Source organism: Tetranychus urticae, chromosome 2 (genome assembly GCF_039701765.1).
Source record: "Tetranychus urticae isolate SD_2017Ah chromosome 2, NJAU_TeUrti_SD_1.0, whole genome shotgun sequence".
NCBI classification, from domain to species: domain Eukaryota; kingdom Metazoa; phylum Arthropoda; class Arachnida; order Trombidiformes; family Tetranychidae; genus Tetranychus; species Tetranychus urticae.
This window is the reverse complement of record NC_142959.1, coordinates 3407647-3431023: the sequence shown is the minus strand read 5'-3', so window position 1 is coordinate 3431023 and position 23377 is coordinate 3407647. Positions and strand designations below refer to the sequence as shown.

Genomic DNA, 23377 nt, shown 5'->3' with positions numbered 1-23377 from the left:
CTGTCTCAAGTTAAATCTCATGCCCAGAGACATTATACGTTGTCCAGACAACGTAGTGCGGGATAATTAAAATTTATAAATTTCTGATATTGATTGCAAGAAATGAAAGCAAATATTTATCATCAATTAATCACCGATTTTCATTTAAGGACTAGGGATAAAAACTTTGACTTTCAAGCTAAGAGTAGTGACTCTGTGGGCATAAAACTGAGTCCACTAGTGCTATTAAAATGTTTTAACTCGAAAGTTCTCGAGAAAAAGTTGAACTTGGATCGCTATTTGTACAATTATTGAAGATTTTTTCATGAAACTCATTTTGCTGATGTAAATTTTGGTCGTCAATCAGAAAATGGACTTTTTGAGAAATAAGTTTCTGTTTAATAAATAAATATATGTACAAATGTAGTCTGAAATTAATTTTATTTATTGAAATATGAAAAATCTTCATGGATATAATTTGAATCGACTGAAAACTTGCAATGTCGAATGTTAGATCTAGTTCATATATGAGAAAATACAAAATTACTTGAAATTTATTTACAGCTAGATCTAGTGATTTTAGATCAGAATGGAAAACAAATCTTCTTATAAAATTTATTTAAAATACTCTATCGTGATATTGCCCGTCTTGATTAGTATGAGGTTTGGGATGGTTACCAGGTGCTGGGTGATTCGGTTGTCTTGGGCGTCTTGGTGGTGCGAGATATTCAAACATCGATGTGGAATGTTGTGATAACATTTTACCCAAATCACCAGGCATAGGTTCGGACCAGAAAAAGTCGTGGTTCAAAGCGGAATCTGTATCAATCCGCTTATTTGGATCCAAACATAACAATCGATCAAGCAGATCCAATGCATATGAATCTCTCACATAGCCCGACAATCGTTCTTTAACTCTTCTTTTCTGTCCTTTGAGCAGCTCCAATTTGTTAAACAGTTCTAGTTTTTCGACACCAGGCCAGACTTCTGGACAAATTGATCCACATAATTGACTTATAAGGCTCAATTGAGTTTGATCAGTTGAACCTTGTAAAATTGGACTACGTGTCCACATTTCTGCCATGATACAGCCAGCACCCCAAAGATCGACTGATGGACCATAGTTACGTTCACCTAGTAGCAACTCTGGAGGACGATACCAAAGAGTAACAACACGATTTGTATATTTGTTGCTTTTACTGCTTGAGCTGAAAGCACGGGCAAGTCCAAAATCAGCTAATTTCAATTTCCCATCCTTGGTAATTAGAATGTTTGACGCTTTCATATCTCGATGTAATATTTTGTTGCTATGAATATAAAACAGTCCTTCAAAAAGCTGTTTTAGCGCTTTTTTGATTTCAGCTAAACTGAATTTGACGTTGATATTGCTGAGTAGTCCGGCTAAATCATGTTCGCAAAAATCGAAAACAAGGTAAAATGTAGCTGGGGCACCTTTAGATCCTTCAGTTTTGGTTTTAGTCCTGCAAAATAAATGAGATATTGATTGATTAGATAAATAATAAGCATTGAAATTGTGTGCCATGAGAAAATGAATGGTTAGTGTTCATTCTAATACGATTGTAATGAGAAACATATAATTTCTTTCACTTTTTTGTTTTCCATCAGGCTTCAACAAACAAAATTTTCTCATCGACCCCTAATCAGGAATTACTTTCATTGACATAAATGTAAATAGAAAGTAAATAGGTACTGGATTTACTATAAAATAATTATAAATTCCAAAAACATTGCGAGTTAAGATGACAAAATTTGTCAGTGTTAGACTATGAGTAGAGGATAAAATACTGGAGGTTTTGATAGTTAATGAAAAATACTTACTTGCATATTTCTATCAAGTTGATAACATTCTCATGCTTGAGAAGTTGTAAGATTTTGATTTCTCTCAGAGCAGTGATTGGGAATCCTTCCTTCTCATTGTCCATCAGAATCTTTTTCAACGCCACCAATTTTTTGGTTTGTCGATGTCTTGCTTTAAACACTTCACCGAATGTACCTTGACCAATCTTGGCCAATCTTTCATACTTGCTGACATCGTCACAGTAAGGAAACAAGAAATCATCATCTGTAGCCATGATGTACACTTTTTCAAATAAATTTACCAAGTATATCTATCAATAACATACAATTTAATGAATAGCTTCCTATTGTAAAAATTTTCATTTAAATAGCCAGAAGAATTGAAAACAAATTTATAAACAGCTTATAATCCATCATAGGCTGCGCGTGAGTTGAAAATTCGTCAGAAACCTAAACAGTTTAACTTAATTCAAGTCTTTGGTGAAAACTCAGAAATAAAGATCTTAAAATTAAACGAATTAAAGTTAATCTATTTACGACAACAAGATTCAAACAATTTACAATTATCCGTACTAAAAATTGTAGATCAAACTTGAATATGAATGCAATTGATAAGGATTAGCTTCGGGGCTTTTTGGCTAACCTAATCAGTTAATTGTTTCTTTCGACTTGTTTAGAGACTTAAATCTTTCAAAAGAGTTTAGGATTGAATTTATTTGTCAAAATACCCAAAAAGCAATTAACTTAAGTCATGGAAAATCGTATTCGGTCTTAAATCGACTAAACTTGAACTTGTTTTACAAAATGTTTTGTATTTGAAATATTATTGTAAAGTCTTACGATTGTTAGATTAAAAATTATGTAACATTAATTTTCAGATTTGAGCTATTATAATAAGCACACTAACCGATTTAACATTGGCAATTTTATCTTAAGATAATTTTTAGCTTCTTGTAACAACATTTAATTTAATTGATTTAAAATATTCAATAAATATTGTCAACATCGATTGTTTCGATTTATCATTACTAGTCTTTTGTTTTTACAATAGAGGGCAGAATTAAGCATGTGTTTTTTTTGCCGTGGCTTTGGTTTATTAGGTGAATCCTATTGTTTTTTCATGTTCTGATGTTGTTTAATTAATTAAATCCTCTTATATTTAGTTGTTAATCATTTATTTTTAAGTGCTCATTGTTCAATTTAATAAGTGACAATGCCTCCCAAAAAGCAACCACCAGCGGCAAGCAAGAAAACTGAACAAAAGAAGAAGGAAAAAATTGTTGAAGATAAAACATTTGGCCTGAAAAATAAGAAAGGTGCTAAAACTCAAAAGTATATTCAGCAGGTTGCCAAATGTTACAATGCAAATCAAGGCAAAGACCAACCTAAAACGTCTAAAAAGGAAGAGAAGAAAAAAGAATTGGAAGAATTCAATAAAATTTTTAAGCCTGTCGTTACTCAAAAAGTGGAAAAAGGAGTTGACCCTAAGTCAGTAATTTGTGTCTTTTTCAAGCAAGGCCAGTGTAGTAAAGGTGATAAATGTAAATTCAGTCATAATCTGGCAGTCGAAAAGAAGGGAGAAAAACGTAACATTTACGAAGATACTCGGGAAGAAGACAAAATGGAAGACTGGGACGAAGATAAGTTGAAAGACGTGGTGGAAAAGAAACACGGAGAAAAGGAAAGAACTAAGCCCAAGACCGAAATCATTTGTAAATTTTTCTTAGAAGCACTTGAAGCTAGTAAATATGGATGGTTCTGGGAATGTCCTAATGGAGCTGATAAATGTCATTATCGACATGCTCTTCCGCCTGGATTTGTGTTGAAAAGAGACCTTAAAAAAGCTGACAAAAAAGATGAGATTTCAATTGAAGATTTAGTGGAAAAAGAAAGAGCCAAACTAGACTATAATCTTCCAAAGATTACCTTACAAACCTTTATGGAATGGAAAAAGAGAAAAATCAACGATAAAAGAGAGAAAAGCCGAAAAGAAACGGAAAGGAAAAAAGCAGAATATAAAGCTGGTCGTAATATTGGTCTCAGTGGTCGGGAGATGTTCACTTTTAACCCTGATCTTGTCAATGATGGAGCGTTGGATGATGATGAAGCTACCTTTGATAATCTCAGGAGAGAAGATGAGGATGATAATGAAAGTAGCAATCAACAAATTAAAGAGATTGATTTCAATGCTTTGCAAAATGATCTTAGGGATGTTGATGGTAGTGGTACACAAATATTAGGAAAACGACAATTCGATACTCGGGACGACGATGATACAGGCGATGCTGCCCCATCTGCTGAAGCAACAGCAACTACCTCGTCAGTTTCTGAAGTCAAGATTGACGACATTCCTATTGATGAAAATTTATTTGATGACGATGAAGATCTCGATGACTTGGATGAAGAGCTTGCTGATTTAAAAGTTGATGCGTCTTAATGTGATGTTTATATCCTATTAATCTAGTGATTTGTTCACTAGTTAGTTTATAAAAGATGAAGAAAGTCCAAGTGCATCTATATCAGTTATCTACAAACTTTGATTTATTTCTATATTCTTTCTCTGTCTCTATTTCTTCGCCCTTTTTCCTGTTTCTTTCGCACCCTTTTAACTGACCAAGATCAAGTTAATTAACATCTTTGAGATATTGGCAAATTTCCTTTGAAATCAATTGACTCTGTGTTTCACTTGAAAAGTGCCCACTACTGTCATATCTGTTTATTATGAAAAGCCTACAAGGAGCTAACAAAATTAATCAAATGATATTTGATGATTGTTAATAAATATTTCGCCTATTGATGAGGGATATAAATTCAGTTAATTTTAATATGATTGACCAATTGACAATGTAAATAACTTGTGATTATACAATTTTCATACAATTTTGATGAAAATTCAAATCAAAGTCTAATTGTTTAATGCTAAGACAATTTATTCAGTCGTGAACTGTTTTCATGATCAAAAGTATAACAACATCATTTAACCTTCTGTCCTCGTGTTGAATGACTCATTATCGCGCAAACAATTAATGATTTGCAATTCAATCATGGAATTTCTGAGTGAAATGAAAGTTCAATCAAAATGCGGCAACACATATCCAAACAGCTATCGAACTAACAATATCTTTCCTTGATTGAGAAAACCAAATGATGATAGGGCCGCACATTTGGAATCAAAAGACTTCAAATCAATTGTAACGAAAACAAAAAGCGTTTGACATTTGACAATCAGCGTGATTTGAATCAACTAATGAAATCGATTTCACAAGTTTCACATGAGGAAATATATTATCTCACTCTAAACAGCAATGTTACATTATTCTCGGTGCAAAGTCAATTATCGGAAAATTTGATTCATTGTTTAACGGTCAACTTGGTGAAGAAAAATACCTTCATTATTCCTTCTTAACTAACCTATTAGATTAACCAACCGTTAATCATGTCAAGGGAGTTTCAGTTTTTTTTAAATGTTACTTTTGCCAATGAAACATAAACAATCCATTATCAGGTAAACCCAAAGCGATGCTGCAAATTTACACAATGTGACACAAAAGCAACAATGCGACATTCAAAAGATACTCTGTATTCAACATTGATAAAATAGAGTCCAATTTAATTGTTGATTCTTTCAGTTTTCAACATGTTTACTTGTTGATTTACTGATTGGCCAGAATCAATTAAATCAATGTTGCTCAGAGCAAAAGTTTATGCTATAGCTCGATACTTTCCTTGACATGGTTACCGGTTTTGTTGGTCTAGACCATTAAACCTATTCAACTCTTTTCCAAACAAAAAAGTCTCTTTTGCTTTCAACAATTTAAAAGTAAATCAATTTCATTTCCTTTTCTTTCTGTTCAGGGAGTATTTCTATTAACTTAATTCATTATAATCAACTACACTGGCTCTCCTGTTCAACTCCTTTAACCACTCTTACTTTCCCTTTTTAATATATTCCCAAAGTATTTTTGCCTCTATGCTCATTTCATTTTAGACTTCATTGATAACTTGTTTGCATTTAGAAAAGTTTACCTCAAACAATTTTAGAGTCATTTAAATTGTTGTTTTTAAATCGTTTTATTTTTGTATATATTTACTTGTGACTCTGTGCTTATCATTACAGATCTAATTTGACTTGGAGACTTTCAAAATAACCATCAAGTTCAATATGAAAAATTTACAGTCAATAACGATTTTGTGTTTGATATTTGGTTTTATTGTTTCCACTGTGTATTCCCAACCTATTGGTTCATCTGACAGTAATCCTGATACTCAAGATACTAAAGAAGCTTCTACTAGTGTTAACGATAAATCAAGTGATCAAGAGGGTTCATCGGAAAGTGATGAAGACGCTCCTACTCCAGTCGCAGGTCCACATCGTCCACCCACCATCAACTGGGGAAAATGCCCACAGCTAGAGCCTAAAGAAGCTGAGAAGAAACAAAAGGCTGATATTATAAGGACTTGTCTTAAATCGATAACTCTTCCAGAAAATATTACCCAAGAAAGTGTTGAAAAACACCGAACTGAAGTAGCTAAATGTGCTCTTAACGCTGAAAATTGGTTCGCTGAGGATGGAAGCTATCGTTATGATAAAGCTGAAAGTGAAATCAAAAATAAGAAACTTCAACCGGAAATTGAGGTAAGTTAATAAAGCTAATAGCGGAAGAAATATATTAACATTTTAGCCTTTTCTTTAGGCTTAGAATTTTTTTTCACTTTTTTGATTGTTCATTTTTGTGTTTTGGTAATTCAACAATCGCAGCTGATGCGTAAATTTGTATTCTGTAATTTATGTTAATCTATTTTCTCTTTCCCCTATCCTATTATTTACAGCCACAAATCGTTAACCAACATTCAGAGTGTCGAAAGGAGGCTGAAGAACAATTTCCTTCTGGAATTGCCCAGATCCAATTATATCAGGCTTGCATGGATTACCATATCTCAATGATTTGTGGAATACAAATTGTTGGCACAGGATATTCACAATAAACTCACAGTTAACCATTCTGATGGTAATCGAGAACAAGACTAATTGTAAATGAATTCAATAAGATCATATCAATACTTTGCAACAATTATTTTTATACATATTTGTCTGTACTTCTATCTCCATCATAATTGCCAAGGAAATCTCAAACAAATTTATTATATCACTAAACTATTGATCAATTTATTTTAGCTTAATACTAAAATTAACAATCATGTGCATTTCAATTTTACCTCGACTTCTGTAAAAAATATAATCTAATTTACCAATAAAACATTTTCCTGTAACGTTTGTTTTCTTTAAATTTTTCTAACAACAATCGTAAAAAAATCATTGAATAACATCTTTCGTAGTTTTAATAAAGCCTACTATTAATAAACTTTATTATTTCAAAAATTACGCTCAGCAGTTGCCAATTCATGTCAATAATTTCATTTGATATATATTTTTTCATGGCAACTTCATGAAGATTAAGGATGTTATGATATTGTTTTCATTAGAAACTAAGGTTTAAGTAAAGTTAAGGTTACCTTAACAATAGTAAATGCTCAACTGAATGAGTATGGTTGATTAGTCAACTGAGAAATTTTGTCAATTGTAATTAGCCCGTAATATTTTCAAGTTCACATCTATTTAATACAAAAACAATCAACAATTGTATTGGACTATTTTCCCTAATCGAAGCTCATCCTTTTCATATATTTTCCACCCTCTGATTATCGTTTGACAGTTGGGAACATGTCATGAAACATGATACAGTCCGTTTTTAAGCACCAAAATTGTAGCTCATTTGAACGAATTAGATGGAATAATATTGAGACTTTGTTTATTTAAAAATTAAAATTATATTTGATTGAACCTAATTTTTGTATTACAATGGTTCAAGGAGGAGAATATATTGTTTTTGTCAATCAAAACATATTTTGAGGGTAGGAGAATGAAGTGGGCAAAGAAAGGCGAAAAACAAAATTGAATAGGTGACTGGAAAAAGAGAGGTTTAGGGACATTTATTTGAATTCAACTGTCCATATTTTAACATTTGAGTCTTGACCAGTGGTAATAATTCTGTTTGCGTCTAACCATATTATCCGGGTGATTTGACTTTGTGGATGAGCCTCTGGAATTATTAAAAAAACAAAAAAGAGTTATAAATCAGATAAACATGATAGATCAATTAGATAATTTGAAAACATACTTTTGAGAGCGATGTGATTATGAGGCTTGGAAACATCCCAAACAATCAAACCAGTGTCAAGTGATCCAGAAGCTAAATGGATAGAATCAGGTGACCAGGCCAAACAATTAACTCTTGCTGTATGGAAACCCCATTCAACATTGTGAGCAAGTTCGTAGTTTGGAGTCTTGTAAAGTACAACTTTTCTATTAGCATCAGCAACAGCCAGATATTGTCCATCAGGCGAGTAAACTACATCGGCGATACAATCACGGTGATCTAATTCAATTTTAGGTGTGATTGAATCACATCCTTCTGTATAAGTGTAAACATGGACTTTATGGTCTTTCTGACCACCAACAGCTAGATGATTTTCACTAGGATGGACTGAAACTGAGGTAGGTTCGAATGAAACAGGGAAATTTTGTTCAACCTTGTTTTGTTTCAAGTTAACTACTGTAATGCTTGAATAAGCAGCAATCACAGCTTTATCCTGGTTTTTGGCTAAAAATGATATTGATTTTGGCTGACAAGGCAGTTTGATGTGCACATCTTCTTTGAAACTTTGATCATTAACGTCGATGGCTCGAACAGTGTCATCAAGACCGATTGTAATAATTTCACCAGTTGATTCACGATATTTCATATCTTGTATTTGATTAGCATGACCTTTACCCTTAACCCGATCATTTTCACCGTTAACAGAGTTCCAATGATTTATGAATCCATCGTGACTTCCTGTATAGATGCTTGGTGGTTCTGATTTATAATTAACAGCGAGACTTGTAATTGATTTATTGTGACCCTTGATAACTCTTATTGGTTTAGAAGGATCAGACTCATCCAAGTAATTTATAAAACCAGACAGTGAAACGGTTAAAATGTTTTTGCCTTGCCAGAGACAACTAACTTGTTGATCAAGTAAATCATCACCCATATTATAAGTATGTATACAAGTCATATTTCCGATATCCCACATTTTGGCCGTGCGATCACCAGAAACTGAGAGTAATTTAGATCCATCAGGAGACCAAGCGACGCCATAGCAACCCCCTGAATGAGCTGGTGATCCCAATTCACCGATTAATGTATAGTCTTTGCTCTTGAAGAGATAGATTCGTCCATCGAATCCACCAGAGGCAAACGTTTCACCATCAGGTGAATATCGAACTGATTGGACATATTTTGTATGATTTTCCAATTGCTGCTTAAATTTGAATGGAGGTCCTTCAAAAATTCCAATTAAATTATCTTCACCTCCAGTTACGATTCGGAAAGGACGAGATGGTTTAAAATCACAGCTGTTGATAACTTTTGAATGACCTGATATTTCACCCACTGAAGTTCCAGTTTCCATCATGAAAACATGACCAAATTTTTCACGACCCTCTCCAACAGCAACAATCCTCTGACTATCAGGAGACCAAGCTAAATCCTTGACTATTCCAGCAAATGGTTGGTATTCAGCCTTCAGAATATGCTCCTTTTGAGTTGTATCCCATATTCGTACTTTACCACTTTGATCAGCGGATGCAATGTAAAAACCGGATGGAGAATACTTAGCTACTGTTGTTTGAGCTGAATGCTCAGTGTAAATTTCAGCTATCTCTGGATGTTCAATATCACGGATAATGATGAAATTACCATTTGGGTAAAGGAAATGTTTACCCTTTGGATCACCTCCTAAAACTAGTGGCAATCCTCTAGATGTTCGTGGAAGACTGGCAAATATACTTTCTGTGATAAGAAATCAAAAAAATTCAATGGAGATAGATGAAATAACAGATACTATATTAAAATAAGTGACTGATATATAGAGTTAAATTGGGTTAGGTTTGTGAATTATGAAAGCCGGTTATGCATGAGAAAAAAATATTGTAGGCACAATAAATGCAAAACAAAATTGTGAGAAAGCATTACATAACAAGTGATCAACAACTAACTTCAACTTACGATTATGAATCATGATGATTCCAAAGACAGATTTATAGTTGAGCTTTAAAAATAATTAAGAATCACAATTGAATTAACCAGTTAATATAAGAAAAAGAGAGAGAACGAGAAAGCAAACTGTAAATTTAAACTTTAAAAATCACCAATAGACAACAAAAGCAAACAGACTGACAAATGGTTAATAACAAGACTTGAAGAAGCTGATGCTGCTGAGAAGATGAGAAACAAAAAGCAAGGTGATGATGATGATGTTGCTAGGTGATGGTTAAGGCCCAGTTTTTTTCGTTGGTAAGAGTTGGTATTTTTAGACACTAATCGGCCTAAATTTTGTTTGTCACAAAATAAAAAACACAACTCAATTTGGATTAACGGAGGTGAAATAGGAGTAAATGGTAAGTGAAACGCATACACAGAAAGAGTAATAGTGAGATGATAGGATAGAAAGAGAAAAGGGCGGAAAAGAAAGAGATGATTCAACGATTAAATGGTGTAATTTTCTCTTCTTGACTCCCTCTCTTTCATATATCAGGTAATAATTGCAGCTGTGAATCAGCGTTCATCATCCTCATCATCATCTAATTATTTGACAAGCTACTAATATTTCGCACGAAAAGTTATCCTTAGAAGCAGCAAATCTGCCAAAGATTTAAAGACAACTTTGCCTAACTAACAAAAACAGTTGACTCCGTTATTTTTCTTGAATTACTTGATCCGATTGAAGTTTATATTCCTTAGGAAACTCAATTAATTATCTAGAAATGGCTTAAGATAATTTGATCAATTGCTTAAATCAGATGATTTGTTTAGATTTGAAAGTTTGTTGAGTCGCTAGCTGATGACATGAAGTTGAATTGATTGATTGAATGCGTCCAACCTCATCAATGCATTTTACATCAACAAATAAACTATCAAGCACTTCAACTTTTACAGGCGTTGAAGTCGAATAGCCGGCTCTAAATCGCTAATAACTTTTTCGTCCTTCACTCGAATTTGAAAATTTTTTCGATTCCATTTACTCAACTATTCAAAGCTTTGTTTTTATGACCTAGAAATTGAGAAAAACGTCGATTTTTTGAGTCAGATGATTTGCTATGAATATTCTGTGTCATTTTCTTCATGAGTTATGACACGAAGTCGATAGTCAAGATAACATCAATGTGTTTTACATTGATTGTAAGATCAAATCAACTTTATTATTAAATAACCAAATTGAATAAAAATAGGATAAGAATCGTTAAATTGTTGAAAATACCTAAATGTTAATGCCATGAAGGTGGTAACTGAATCAGTCAACAGATAAATATCTAACTTAAGATAAAATTGTGTATTGTTCATTTTTTAAATAAAACTGAAATGTATGCATGAATTAAATTAATTGTTGAAGCATAACGGAAATCCTGAACAAGAAAGAAACAACTTAACAATATAATTGCCTTCAATCCTTTCATTAACGACAGGCTTGAGCTAAACGATACAAATGTTTGAAGATGAACTTTTAGCATTAAAATTGAATTTATACTGGTAAAAGATAATCAGTTTTGATAATTGAAGTGATCTGATCTAATTAATTTAATATTATTAGTATCTGAGCTTGAGCTTTGATAAACTGAAAATTAACTTTGTTATCACTATTTGTAAATGATAAATTAAACTTCACATGAAACCATTTTAGGTTACAATTGCTAAACCAGATGCTGATCTTGTTTGATAATCACTGATTCGACTAAATCTATTGTGCTATTCATTTTTCATGGTTAAAAAAGCGAGTACTTGAACTTTAATCAAACTAGATATTGAATTGTAATAATACCTTTTAGATGGTTCACCTGTTTTGGACAAAGTGTAGCTGAAAATGTGCAAAATTGAAGGAATTGAGAAAAGTGAACAAAACGGTTAAAAGCTAAGTTTTCAGGTTAAATTGGGAAACAAGATAGATTCTGATGACAAGTTTTGATATTTTAAGAGTTTGGCTGTTTATCAGCAAATTTTGTTAACAAAATTTAAAGTTACTTGTAACAGGCAAACAGAAGCTTCACGAAACTTTCAAAATGAGTAATTTCAGTGTCTTGAGGTGAATGAATTTTCAAAATAAGACTTTAAACTGTGTTGAGTGAAGACGAAAGTGACCAAAACACACCACAATAGACGAAATTGTCGATATCCTTCATGATTTGTCTAATAATTGATCGAGCTGAGGTACCGAACTCAATGAAAGCAGAAGAAAAAAATCCATTGGTTTAGATTATTTCACAAACGAAATAAAAACAAAGGAAATTAAATTTAAATCATATCCTTCAACATATCAAGGAATAATTGAGTTAGAGGAAGAATATAAAATTATGAATCCGTCCTTTTAACCAAGACGATCAAATTAGTTGCGATAAATTATTCAAATAAATTCAGAATCAAATTGTAAACAAGAAAGATATCTAAAATTTTAATTTATAATTCCGTAAATAAAACAAATATTTTAAAAAATACAGTCTCGGTGCCTTAATTTATATTCATCCTGGAACGTTGTTTGACAACGTTATTGATCCATGAATTTATTGCTAATTGCCCTGAAAACTGAAAAGTGTAATAGTTGGATTCTGAAAATGAATGAGTATTGATAAATATTTTTCTTCTTCCTACTCTTTTTAGCAATCAGTCAAACTATTTGGTGTTAATAGAATAAGCGAAATCGCAATATTTTTTGATAATATTAGAGCCGATGGATTTGATCATTCAACTTCTTCTTCTTCTTCAAATTCTCCTTCATCTTCAGCTGTAGCTTCTTGGTATTGCTGATATTCAGAGATCAAATCGTTCATATTTGACTCAGCCTCGGTGAATTCCAATTCATCCATACCCTCACCAGTGTACCAATGCAAGAAAGCCTTTCTTCTGAACATAGCAGTGAACTGTTCAGAGATTCTCTTGAAAAGCTCTTGAATAGCGGTTGAGTTGCCGACAAATGTTGCAGACATTTTAAGACCTCTTGGAGGAATGTCACAGACTGCGGTCTTGACATTGTTTGGAATCCATTCAACGAAATAAGAGGAATTCTTGTTTTGAACGTTGAACATTTGTTCATCCACTTCTTTCATTGAAATTCGGCCACGGAAAACAGCAGCAACAGTTAGGTAACGACCATGTCTTGGGTCACAAGCAGCCATCATATTTTTAGCATCAAACATTTGTTGGGTTAGCTCAGCAACAGATGTAGCTCGGTATGATTGTGATCCTCGGCTTGTGAGAGGAGCAAAGCCAGGCATAAAGAAGTGAAGTCTAGGAAATGGAACCATGTTTACGGCTAATTTACGTAAATCAGCATTTAATTGTCCAGGGAATCGTAAGCAAGTGGTAACACCAGACATGGTGGTTGAGACAAGATGATTCAAGTCTCCATAAGTTGGTGTAGTCAGTTTAAGAGTGCGGAAGCAAATATCATAAAGTGCTTCGTTGTCAATACAGAAAGTCTCATCAGTATTTTCAACCAGTTGATGGAATGACAGCGTTGCATTGTAAGGCTCTACAACAGTGTCACTCACTTTTGGTGAGGGAACAACTGAGAAAGTGTTCATGATACGGTCAGGATATTCTTCCCGAATTTTAGAGATCAACAAAGTACCCATACCAGAACCAGTTCCTCCACCCAAAGAGTGAGTCAACTGGAATCCTTGTAGGCAATCACAGGATTCAGCTTCTTTACGAACGACATCAAGTACTGCATCAACCAATTCAGCACCTAAAGATGAGACAGGTTATGTATTCAAATTAGTATAATTTAAGATCATGATAAACCGCACCCAGCTCATTGTCTAAAATGAACACGATGTAGACTTCATGAGGTGGGTAAGTTCAAGCGCACAACCAGAAAAAAAGACTATTGAAAGGAACTCAAGTTTGGCAGGCTGCGCAATAAGGGGTTTAATAACGTAATAACGACAAATTACGTCTAGACTGAGGAAAAAAAGATGAGTATCATAAACTGTTTCCAAGCTATATTAAATACAGGATAAACAATAACGCAGTTGGCTAAACTATATCAAAATCTGAAAAATCTAGGTAAATCTGGAATAAATCAAATCAACACTGAACATAATCAGCAACAAAAATATGAAATCGAATAAAGATGACAGCATTCAAAATAATTATGAACTAGAATCAAAAGAAATTAAAAATTGCTATCAATAAAAGAAACGAAATGAAAACTTAGCTAGAAAAAAAAGCAAACCCATTCTGACTAGTTGGTGATTGCATGAGAGCAACAAAAGAATGTAGCCTGCATCATCATCTTACCTTCAGTATAATGACCCTTAGCCCAATTGTTACCAGCACCAGATTGGCCAAAAACAAAGTTATTTGGTCTAAAGAGTTGACCAAAAGGTCCACTTCGAACACTGTCCATTGTCCCTGGTTCCAAGTCAACCAAAACAGCTCGAGGTACGTATTTAGCATTTCCTGCTTCACTGTAGTAAACGGAAATTCTTTCTAATTGGCATTCAGAGTCACCATGATAGCTTCCAGAGGGGTCGATTCCATGTTCATCAGAGATAACTTCCCAGAATTTAGCACCAATTTGGTTACCACATTGACCGGCTTGAACATGTACGATTTCACGCATTTTGATTGTTTTTATTTATTTCGAAGTTATCACGTAATAAAATTTAGTTTTAAATTATTACATTGTAGGCAAGAAAAGGTGGGTTGTTGATTTTATTGACAAGTCAACAAATAAAATTGAAGCTACTTAAAAGATGGTTAAGAAATAAGATGTAGACTGAGACTGGTTCAGAAGTTTTAAATCAGGAATAAAATAAAAATGACGACAAAAGAATCTGATTCCAAATATAAGGCTGAAAATCTTGTGTTTTAATTCCAGATGGCACCAGCTTACTGTTAGGATGGACTTTTTTTGATGATGAAAAAAATAAAGTTTAAGCTGCTTTAACAAATTATTTTATTTGTTAGCTTACAAGAATTTGAATCAAAGAGTAAAGAAGTAATCTTCTTTACTCTTTGATTTGAATGCTTATTAGTCAAGCCAGATAACCAAATAATTCATTAAATAGCTGAATTTAGTTTATTTTTGGATTGTAAATTATCTCTGATACTCTTTATTTTGCCATTTTAAAGTACTATGTTTGATGTATGTTGATTCAAAACCAAATGCATAATCCAAAATAGAGTTGAAGTTCGAAGATGGTGTTTAAAAAAGGATTATGTAAAATGAAAGGAAGATCTTGATTGAAATATTTTTTACTTTTTTAGTTTCCAATTAACAATCTTTCAAGTAACCTAACCTTAAACTCATGTGTTTTGAAAGCTTCGAAAATGTTAACTTTTTTAGTTGAATAGGAAATTAAATTCTTAGAGAGGAAAGGGAAAATGGGTTAAGAAAAATCTTAGGTTGATAAATCTTATTTTGTATTAGATTAAGACAGTTTCTTGGCTTTTTGATATAAAGCATCCACTACTTTGCTCATATTTTGAATAGTCTCTAAACATGCTTCGTATGTCTTATCGGTTTGAACGTCTTCGAAGATTATCAATACTCCTTCTCCTTGATCGAGAATTCCATTAAAACTTTTATCAAGAACCATTTGGGAAAGCTTCTTTTCAACTGTATCCTTACTCAGATTTATAATTTTAGCAATATGGTCAACCTGTGTAATCGAGACAAAAACAAAGTTAAATGTTGTAATAAGCGTAATAAGAAAAATTTGGAGATTTATCAATAGAAAATTCGATATGAATAAAAATGACAAACCTGAACACGTGAATAAGGTTCAATAATTCTGCATAAATTTTGTTCCAACATGTTATCATAAAGAGTATCAAAATGAGCTCGTATAATCGGATCATCATGTAGCTCAGAGCCATATTGCTTCAATGCTTCTTTAAATTCCGAAAGAGATCTGTTTGCACTTGCTTTAGCAATAGCTTTCATCGCTTCAATATTAGGACCAGCGTACTTTAAGGCTAATTTTCCAACTGTAAGAGATTGAACATCTTCAGGCCTACATAGAAAATATAAAATAAATTAATCTTATTGATAACGTAAAGAAAAATTGAAAAACTCACTGTTTGAGCATTATTTTGGATAGCAACATGTATTTCAAAGCAGTCACTGCTTTTGGATTATCTATGGAATCATAGCCCTCGAAAGCTTCATAGAAGTATGAAAAGGCGGTCTTGAAGTCTCTTTCATCAGCAGCATGGAGGATACCGGATTGCAAATCAAGAGCTGCTTGCATTTTAGGAGGACAGTAGATTGCGTTAGCTGTTGTCCTAGCAGATGTCAAAGCAGCCCGAGCCTTTTGCAGATTACTTAAAGCATGATAGATTTTACTTTCTAAAAGCTGAACTTCAACCAGGAGATTTTTGTCATCCAACTTTTTAAGTTCTTTAAGCAATGAAGAAACCAAAATAAGAGCTTCATCATATCTTTTGTTTTCATAATAAAGTGCAATTAACCGTCCTTCAAGAGACTGCCTTAAGAAAGTTCGTTTATCCTCTTTAGCCCATGTAATAACTTCTTTGCAGAGATCAACTTCGAGTCCAGTACCAGCTTCCATGTCCAAAAACAGGTCAACTAATTGACGAACCAATTTAGCTGCCTTAGCCTTTGATATGCAATTAAGGAATGGCCTGACTTTCTGAATCAAGGAGGCCAATTCTATAGAGGAAAGAAAAAGGTGGATATTGAAGTTAGCAATATTTATAAATCAAAGTGAGGTAATCCAATTTACCTTGAGCTTTCCCAGATTTACATAAATGCTGACCAAGATCAAGGATGGCTTGCTCTCGAGCTCTAATAGATTCTTCATCTTTAGGAGGTTCAATCGAGTCAACTGGCGATTCATTTGTACGGGTTATGTTCATATGTTCAACGGGTTTGGTAGGACGACGATAAAAGACAAAGAAGATTATAAAAAAAGAAAAAAGCAAAAATAATATAATCAATGTCATTATAATGAGAATTAAAACAAATGACAATATACTTACCAATGCTTTTGAGAACCTCATCGCTGGGATACTTGTCAGTAGGTAGAATCTTTCTTGAATGAACAGCAACAGCTCCCCCGGTCATGATTACCAAGTTAATAGCTAATCAAAAGTCTCCAAAAAAATAATTATTAAAACAATTAGAATAAAGTGAAGGAGAATAAAGACAAAATTCAATTTCAATTAATAACACAAAACAAGAATGATTAATCAGCTTTTCAGTAGCCTCACACCGGTGACATCTATCGGGTACTGAACTAAAAGCTTCTGTGGGCTTTTATTTCATATTTTATTGCAGTTCAACTACAGTGTAAATAAATAAATTCATGAGAAAATATCCAAATTAAAATCTTTTGCAATATTAAAATAAATTGAGATATTAATCAAAATTATAATAGAAAAATTTAACAATCTTTTGCCATAAAGTTTATAGGAAATCGAAACGCTAATAAAAAAACACACTTTAACAGCTTCCTGAAGCTAAAAAATGTTAAAAAGTTTCTCGCTCAGTTATCTTTCAGATAATTTAAAGCTAATTCTAGGATCAAAAATTTGATTATAAAACAAATAATTTTACAGTAAAATGCCGATCATTAGAGCTGTATCTTGATTTTTCATAGAAGGAAAGAAAGGAAGCTACAGAGTTTCACTGCAACAAAACATGATGAGAAAATTCAAATAAAAATCTGCTGCTGTCAATCTATTTTTTTTATAAATCATTGTATCTTAATATTGTATCCGATTTAAAAATCGAATTTAAAATAGTTAGAATCAGCTATTTTTTATTAAATTTGTTTTGTATGATATCTAGATGCTCTATGAATTCAGTTAGCTTGGGCCATTATTTTCATCGAATGGCTTGGAACACGGCGCAAGCTTGTAATAAATGGCTAACTGGTCTTGCATTTGAAAATATTATTGTTTATCGAATTATCAATTCGATTTGAAATGAATTTACAGTTTAATATTTAATTTGTGTGTCAAATGTAGTACCAATTGATTTGTGCATCACCTCATTTTGATTTTATTATAATTTGAAGTGACTCTGTGAAAATCCCTGGACATTGATCTCATTTTGTTGAAACCTTTGGTTCAGAAATGCACTTAATTATTACTTCAATAATTTTGATTAGTGCAAAGATTTGCAGTACTCAAGAAGGCTCTATCCATGTTAGTGAACAATCCACAAACACAAAATCTACTGGTTTATACACTATTGAAGGAAAGATTTTTCCACCTCCAAATGTATCTATAACCCCGTCTTGGTTCACATCTACCAGGATAATTGTAAACTATGGCCAATTCCTTGCTTTCATGAGGTAATTTATAATATTACATTTCCTTCATGATTGTAAATGTGTTTGTCAATTCTATTTTTCAGAAAGGATGGCAGTTTTGAGATAGGACAAGTACCTTCTGGATCTTATTTGGTTGAAGTCACTAATCCAGATTTTTTCTACAAGCCAACAAGGGTTGATATCAATTCAAAAGGTAAAATACGAGCTCGAAAAGTAAATTACATTCAAAGCTCAGCTGTTCAGCAAATCAGTTATCCATTAAGATATCGACCTCAATCTCCATTCAAATATTTCCAAACAAGAGAAACTTGGAGAATCACAGACTTCCTATTCAATCCAATGGTATTGATGATGGTTCTACCTTTGATTTTGATAATGGTTTTACCCAAAATGATGAATGTAGCTGATGTTGAAACACAGCGTGTAAGTATTGAAATTTTCAAAGTCGACCCTGAGTAATCAGATATTTTCACATTTTATTTTCAGGAGATACAAAATAGACAAATTCCTAAATATGATGTCCCCGAATTATCTGAAATGATGACAAACTGGTTCAACAGTGGAGCTTCAAGTCTCAATAAGCCTGATTTGGCCGGCATGAAGACCAATAAATTGACACGAAAAAGATAGTTCAGTGAATGATAATATTTGGTTGAATATGATTCAGTTTTCACAGCTAAATTTATTCACAATCTTTAATTATATCTTTCATAACTCAATCTGCCATTTCTGATGCCAATAATTTATCCCAATCAATTTAAATGTATTATATAATCCTTCAAGATGTCTGTAAAATTAAAGAAGCAAAAATATGTAAAAAGACTAGACAATTAAAAACAATCGTTTATTACTCATCAAATTGTACATCTGAAATGATTTCTAGCTGAATCCAATTCGTCAAAATCTTAGATCTTGTTACATTTTTGTGCATATCTCTCAGAACTAAAATGATCCTTTGCTGGAAGGATTATTTAAGTTCAACTCAAAGCATCTAACAGCATTAATGTTATATTTTTGTGATCATTTGTATTCAAATTATTACCCATGTCTCAAGATGAGATTAATCAGGCTGAGGCTAAACTATCTAAACAAACTCAACCCTGTAAATTGATTAGCATTTTGCTGCTGCTTATTTTGTTCACTTTTGGTGTAAATTTACAACTTAAAAATCACAACATCTATCATAGTTATTTCATGTAAGTTATTAAGCGTTAAACCTTTGTTCTTAATTGAAATTCCGTCTCTTTTCAGAGCTGCTTTGTCTTTTATTGGCTTAATCTGGTTAATAATAATTTGGATAGACATAAAAATAGTCTCATGCAGACTTCACCTTTCCACTGAAGATGCATCAAGTGTCACTCACGTTGAATGGACTTATTACACATACCTTAAAGCTCCACATTTGTATTGCTTTTACCTTAAACTTGGCCTGGCAGGTGAGCTGATCGACATTTCCCATAAAACAATGTAATACTTGAAGACAATCTTTCATATCAACTCTTTTTGCTCCATAGTTTTCTGCTGCATTGATCTGTCTCTAACATTAGCCACAATGATTCAGGAATTATACTTCTTGTCCAAGTTACCAACCTGTTTCAATAGCCTACGATTGATATCAAGTACCTCGGACTTTCTGTTTGCATCTGTTCAACTGATTTTCATTGAAACTCACATGAATATCGCTATTAATCGATTAAAAAATCTCTCTCGACTTGGCTGTATGATCTGCATTACTGTCGCTCTACTCAAATGGTTTGCTACTATTGTCTCTGAAGCTTTTCCTCAAGATCCAATCGACATGGACTCGCATTGTAGATCATTTTTGAAATCCAATGTTCGAGCTTTTGTGCCTTATATTGACCCATTTACTGTTGAATTTAATTTTCTTCTTGCTATTCAATGGTTAACAATATGGCTTAATATTGGATCTTACAAGCGGACACGGGCTCCATCTTTTTGGTTAATTACAGAATCTCATGGAGCTCCCAATCAATTTGAAGCAATGACTGAATCAATGGCATTTCATCGTAGCAAGAAGGGTTTAATTGTTGGAATAATTTTCTTCATTGGAAGCATCAGTTCTCTTTTGTATTATTTTTCAATTATCGGACAATCTAATGTATCAGAATCGACTATATTTTTTGTGAAGTGGGAAGATTTCATTTACCTTGTTTCCTCACTAGTTGCTTTGCTGATCGGAACTTGGCAGTTGTCTTTTCTCGGTCAATCAGATAAAAGTTGTATTGGATCGACTGATTTAATGTTACTCTTCTTTCCTCTATTAGCCTTTTTTATACGCGGCTATATCAGAATATATTTCATCTATTCTGAAAAATTTTCATGGCTTGAAGGATCGTTAGAAGCTCTCTCTATTTTGCAGCCCATTTATCAAGCCTTTTTCATCTTTTATGGCCGAATCAAAGTTTGTAATACACCATATTTGGTACAACATAAGCCTGGCAGACAAATTATTATTTTATTGATTTTTATGAACTTAATTCTATGGGTTTCTGGGGCTTTCCGAGACAAAGCTAAAGTGAACGACCATGATTTTCAGCATTTTTTTCATTTGATTGTTCTCAATCTTTGCCATCCTTTTGTTTTATTTTTTCGGTATCATTCATCAGTCTGTTTAGCTAATATTTGGAAAGTTACTTATGAACATGGAATGATAAATTAACATCACTGCCAATACTTTTACATTTCAATCATTCTTCGATAAAAATAGAAGCATTTCAAGAATTATAATCAAATGCTGGGCTTCTCAAGTTATTTACTAGGTTATTCATAGCCCTGTAAGTTTAATCGCTTGATTTATTCGATGGAAACTGTTGATGCATCGATACTTAATTAATTGATATTCCTTTCCATTATATCAGACTCACGAAGAAATGTTTTGTAGTTGGCTTTCTAGAAAAAGGCTGGTTGAAAAGCAACTTCCACTTTACTTGTATCAAGTTTAAAGACCGAACACGACCTCGCGGTGGACTTCTTAGAGGTCGCGAATTTGTCATGAAAGGTAAATATTTATAATTGCTGTTCTCTCGAACTCTTGTAAAAAATCTTTTGATAGAGTGCAGTTGACTACAAAGTCAAACGGTTTATAAGGCTGAATAGTATCTTGAGAGCTCATATCTAAAACTCAAATGAAATTGAATTGCGTTTGATGATGACTTTGTAACCAGCTGCACCAGATTTTTTGGGATTAATTAAAGAAATTATCTTTTCCATAAGTCATTTTGATAACTTTAAATTTTGTCAGTTTTTCCCATGTTTGTCAATGGGAGGATTTATCAACTTTGAATTAGAATATCTCGAGATCAATGATATTACAGCAGCAAAAAGAGCAGAAGTTTAAGATGGGTTAAAAACGTGCCACTTTTTTTTATTAATTTGACTTTTTGTTTATTAGCTGATGAGTATTGTGCTTAAGATTTTAGTTGAAATTTCCGTTCGATTGTATCAAAGAGCTGATTACGGAGATTTGTCTTAAATGAAGCGTACCAGTCGATCAATCGAAGTCTTCTTGCAATTTTTCGTTCCAATGATAAACTCATCTCTTTTTCAATCAGCATTGGCAGTTCGTGAGTCCAGTTGGCAATGTATATCACAGGAGCATTATATTTTTTGAGCAAACGATAAGCTGAGGTAGGATCACAGTTTGATTTATGGCCTTTAACATGGTTTAAATTTTCTTCCACTACCGGTAGAGATCCGTAAGATAAAGCTTCATAAATACGATAGCATTCATGATTCATTCCAATCGGACTCAGAGTGAGATCAGATAAACGCAACGCTTGCAAATATAGCTCAAGAGTTTCACTGGTTTCATTCGGTTCCCATTCTGGCCGGCCTTTTGTAAAGCAAACTCCTTCATCAAAAGTTTTAATGACATCCATAACCTCAACTCGCGATGAATTTGGATATATTGTCCCGAGAAAATTGCAAGTATATGGCCTTTCTAGTTTCAAGTTAAGTTTATTTGGATCAGGGTTAGGGAAGTTTCGATAAGTTGCCACACCTAAAGGCCATTGATAGATATCCTCTTCATTAATTTCTTTCCAATCGTAAACAACAAACAGAAATTTTAAGGGTCCATTTGAGTTGAGATATTTTTTCGCCCAATGATTAAAACAAAATTCGTGTCCAAGTAAAATTGCAGCAGCATTAAAGGGTTGAATATCTTTTCTAGAAGACAAATCTTGAATTTTGTCCAACCATTGCTTCGCGAATTCAATTTTCTCTTTGTAGCGACCATTTAAAACGAAAATCAAGTTTTTTGAGTCCCTTTGTTTGTTATCAGTCGAAAGGAAATTTTCCAATGATTGAGGCGTTAAAGATGGTCCGCTCCGAAATTTAACTTTAAATCGATCAATCTTCCTAAATCCATATTGATAAAACTGACTTTTTTTACTGAGTTTTCCTTTCAGTATATGTTCCCAAAGGTAAACTCCGATTGCCGCTTTAGACCAAATTTCGATGACATCTAATGGTCCATTGGATTTTTTGTTTAACTGTTTAGATTTCTCGTTATTGCTCAATGATTTAACATGGACATTATCCAATGGACCCCAATAGCTGTAATCAATATTGTTTGAATCATTATAATGGTCAATCAAACGTGAGCCATCTTCTCGATTGAAATTCGATTCCTCAGGCACTTTGAATATGAACATAAAAGCGGTGTAGGTCATCAAAACAAAATTTACTCCAAAAACAGCAATTGTCAACTTTTTTAAGGCGATCATCGAGATGGATTATTTGCAGGTTATTGCTTCAGATCGTTTCAGAATCCAACAAATAAGCCAACTGCCAGATTTTATTGCTTATTTATAACATTGTTACAATGAGTTCACATGGTTTTTCTTGAGTTTACATCTTCAAGATCCCGTACTGTCAGACAAGTCTAATTCCAGCATCTAGGTGATAATTTATAACACTCACAATTGTCATAATTGTCAGTTTCATTAATTAACAGAGGTAAAAGGATGAACAAATTGTAAAGTTTCATGCGATATCATTTTTACGATTGATAAAAGACAAGTTTCAAACAAATAGACATTTTTAACTCAAAATCAAAGTGATAACAAGTTTGTAATTTGAAACATTTCAATCAAAACAAATATGAAAATCTGAATCAGCTGCTTGTCATTGCTCGGAGCGCACGCGTCGAAAATA

At 33.0% G+C, this 23377-nt stretch overlaps 7 protein-coding genes and 1 pseudogene across 8 annotated transcripts; 3 read left to right on the top strand and 5 right to left on the bottom strand.

Moving 5' to 3' along the window:
• Positions 1-403: 403 nt before the first annotated feature.
• Positions 404-2167, bottom strand: LOC107363418 (cyclin-dependent kinase 9). Its single transcript, XM_015930639.3, has 2 exons — positions 1819-2167; positions 404-1460 (listed from the first exon to the last, which is right to left on the bottom strand). Exons 1-2 carry the CDS (start codon positions 2070-2072, stop codon positions 599-601), a joined length of 1116 nt encoding a protein of 371 aa, XP_015786125.1. The 5' UTR covers positions 2073-2167; the 3' UTR covers positions 404-598.
• A 673-nt stretch (positions 2168-2840) lies between these two features.
• LOC107363415 (zinc finger CCCH domain-containing protein 15 homolog) lies at positions 2841-4594 on the top strand. The gene has a single exon (XM_015930636.3). The coding sequence runs from the start codon at positions 3011-3013 to the stop codon at positions 4232-4234; it is 1224 nt and encodes a 407-aa protein (XP_015786122.1). The 5' UTR covers positions 2841-3010; the 3' UTR covers positions 4235-4594.
• A 1187-nt stretch (positions 4595-5781) lies between these two features.
• Positions 5782-7068, top strand: LOC107363453 (uncharacterized). Its single transcript, XM_015930680.2, has 2 exons — positions 5782-6433; positions 6628-7068. Exons 1-2 carry the CDS (start codon positions 5960-5962, stop codon positions 6781-6783), a joined length of 630 nt encoding a protein of 209 aa, XP_015786166.2. The 5' UTR covers positions 5782-5959; the 3' UTR covers positions 6784-7068.
• A 522-nt stretch (positions 7069-7590) lies between these two features.
• flr (actin-interacting protein 1 flr) lies at positions 7591-10083 on the bottom strand. The gene is made up of 3 exons (XM_015930600.2): positions 9909-10083; positions 7977-9692; positions 7591-7898 (listed from the first exon to the last, which is right to left on the bottom strand). Exons 1-3 carry the CDS (start codon positions 9919-9921, stop codon positions 7789-7791), a joined length of 1839 nt encoding a protein of 612 aa, XP_015786086.1. The 5' UTR covers positions 9922-10083; the 3' UTR covers positions 7591-7788.
• Positions 10084-12318: 2235 nt separating this feature from the next.
• Positions 12319-14707, bottom strand: LOC107363410 (tubulin beta chain-like). Its single transcript, XM_089268299.1, has 2 exons — positions 14193-14707; positions 12319-13638 (listed from the first exon to the last, which is right to left on the bottom strand). The coding sequence occupies exons 1-2, from the start codon at positions 14515-14517 to the stop codon at positions 12632-12634; spliced, it is 1332 nt and encodes a 443-aa protein (XP_089124425.1). The 5' UTR covers positions 14518-14707; the 3' UTR covers positions 12319-12631.
• A 427-nt stretch (positions 14708-15134) lies between these two features.
• On the bottom strand, positions 15135-17095 carry Rpn6 (regulatory particle non-ATPase 6). The gene is made up of 5 exons (XM_015930633.3): positions 16902-17095; positions 16646-16747; positions 15978-16572; positions 15664-15913; positions 15135-15559 (listed from the first exon to the last, which is right to left on the bottom strand). Exons 1-5 carry the CDS (start codon positions 16984-16986, stop codon positions 15329-15331), a joined length of 1263 nt encoding a protein of 420 aa, XP_015786119.1. The 5' UTR covers positions 16987-17095; the 3' UTR covers positions 15135-15328.
• Positions 17096-17436: 341 nt separating this feature from the next.
• Positions 17437-19368, top strand: LOC107363448 (ER membrane protein complex subunit 7 homolog). The gene is made up of 3 exons (XM_015930675.3): positions 17437-18220; positions 18283-18622; positions 18686-19368. The coding sequence occupies exons 1-3, from the start codon at positions 18000-18002 to the stop codon at positions 18827-18829; spliced, it is 705 nt and encodes a 234-aa protein (XP_015786161.2). The 5' UTR covers positions 17437-17999; the 3' UTR covers positions 18830-19368.
• Positions 19369-21552: 2184 nt separating this feature from the next.
• On the bottom strand, positions 21553-23324 carry LOC107363411 (ribitol-5-phosphate xylosyltransferase 1 pseudogene; annotated as a pseudogene). Its single transcript, XR_016199161.1, has one exon. The product of XR_016199161.1 is annotated as a ribitol-5-phosphate xylosyltransferase 1 pseudogene (transcript).
• Positions 23325-23377: the final 53 nt, after the last annotated feature.